This window comes from Oratosquilla oratoria, chromosome 4 (genome assembly GCF_046742065.1).
Source record: "Oratosquilla oratoria isolate Oo_2021 chromosome 4, ASM4674206v1, whole genome shotgun sequence".
NCBI lineage: Eukaryota > Metazoa > Arthropoda > Malacostraca > Stomatopoda > Squillidae > Oratosquilla > Oratosquilla oratoria.
In genome coordinates, this window is record NC_134780.1 from 67,507,706 (window position 1) to 67,508,381 (window position 676).

Below are 676 nucleotides of genomic sequence, written 5' to 3' on the forward strand. Positions count from 1 at the left end.
GTCATAAGACTGAAAAGTGTACCCAGCTGAAACCCCGATGCGGATATTGTGCCGGAGAACACAGGTCACATGATTGCACCACGAAAGATAACTTGAAATGTTGCCACTGTGCAGATGCCGATAGGCCACAAACAAACCATTCAATGTTTGATATAAAATGCCCAGCATTCTTAGAAGCCAAAAACCGAGTTATCCGACGCACAATGACATGTGAAGAGGATATAAATCCAAAAAACTAAGATTAGAGCCAAGTCTACAGGTAAAAAGTCCTACATACCAAACAGATTCGCAAAATTGCTCACCCCCAGATTGCCAATTAAGCACACCACTACTCAATAGATCATCAATAATATGTTGCAACATAGAGGGTATTTTTCCCAGGAAAAAACATTATAAAAGAAATATGCTGGCTGAAATAGCTAGGGCATGTAATGCAATATTAATGTGTTTTACCGAATCACACTTACGGCAAGATATAAAAGATGGGGAAATAAAAATTAGTGGTTTCCAACAGTTTCGAGGAGACCGCCTAGCAGGAAGGAAAAAAGGTGGAGTAATAGTTTATGTGAGGGATGATTGGTCTCGGCATACAAAAATGTTAGTAGCAGGTTCCGATGGTGAAACAGAATACGTAGTGCTATATATAGAGCGACTGAAAACTATCATAATTACTGTA

The 676-nt window shown here is 39.2% G+C and overlaps 1 protein-coding gene across 1 annotated transcript in view; it reads left to right on the forward strand.

The window, feature by feature from the left end:
• The first annotated feature begins 403 nt into the window (after positions 1-403).
• The window catches only part of LOC143024537 (uncharacterized), a 1,683-nt gene continuing 1,410 nt past the window's right edge, over positions 404-676 (forward strand). The window contains exon 1 of the mRNA XM_076183349.1: positions 404-676. This exon is cut by the window's right edge and continues 1,410 nt beyond it. Coding sequence (XP_076039464.1) covers positions 404-676 — 273 coding nt within the window.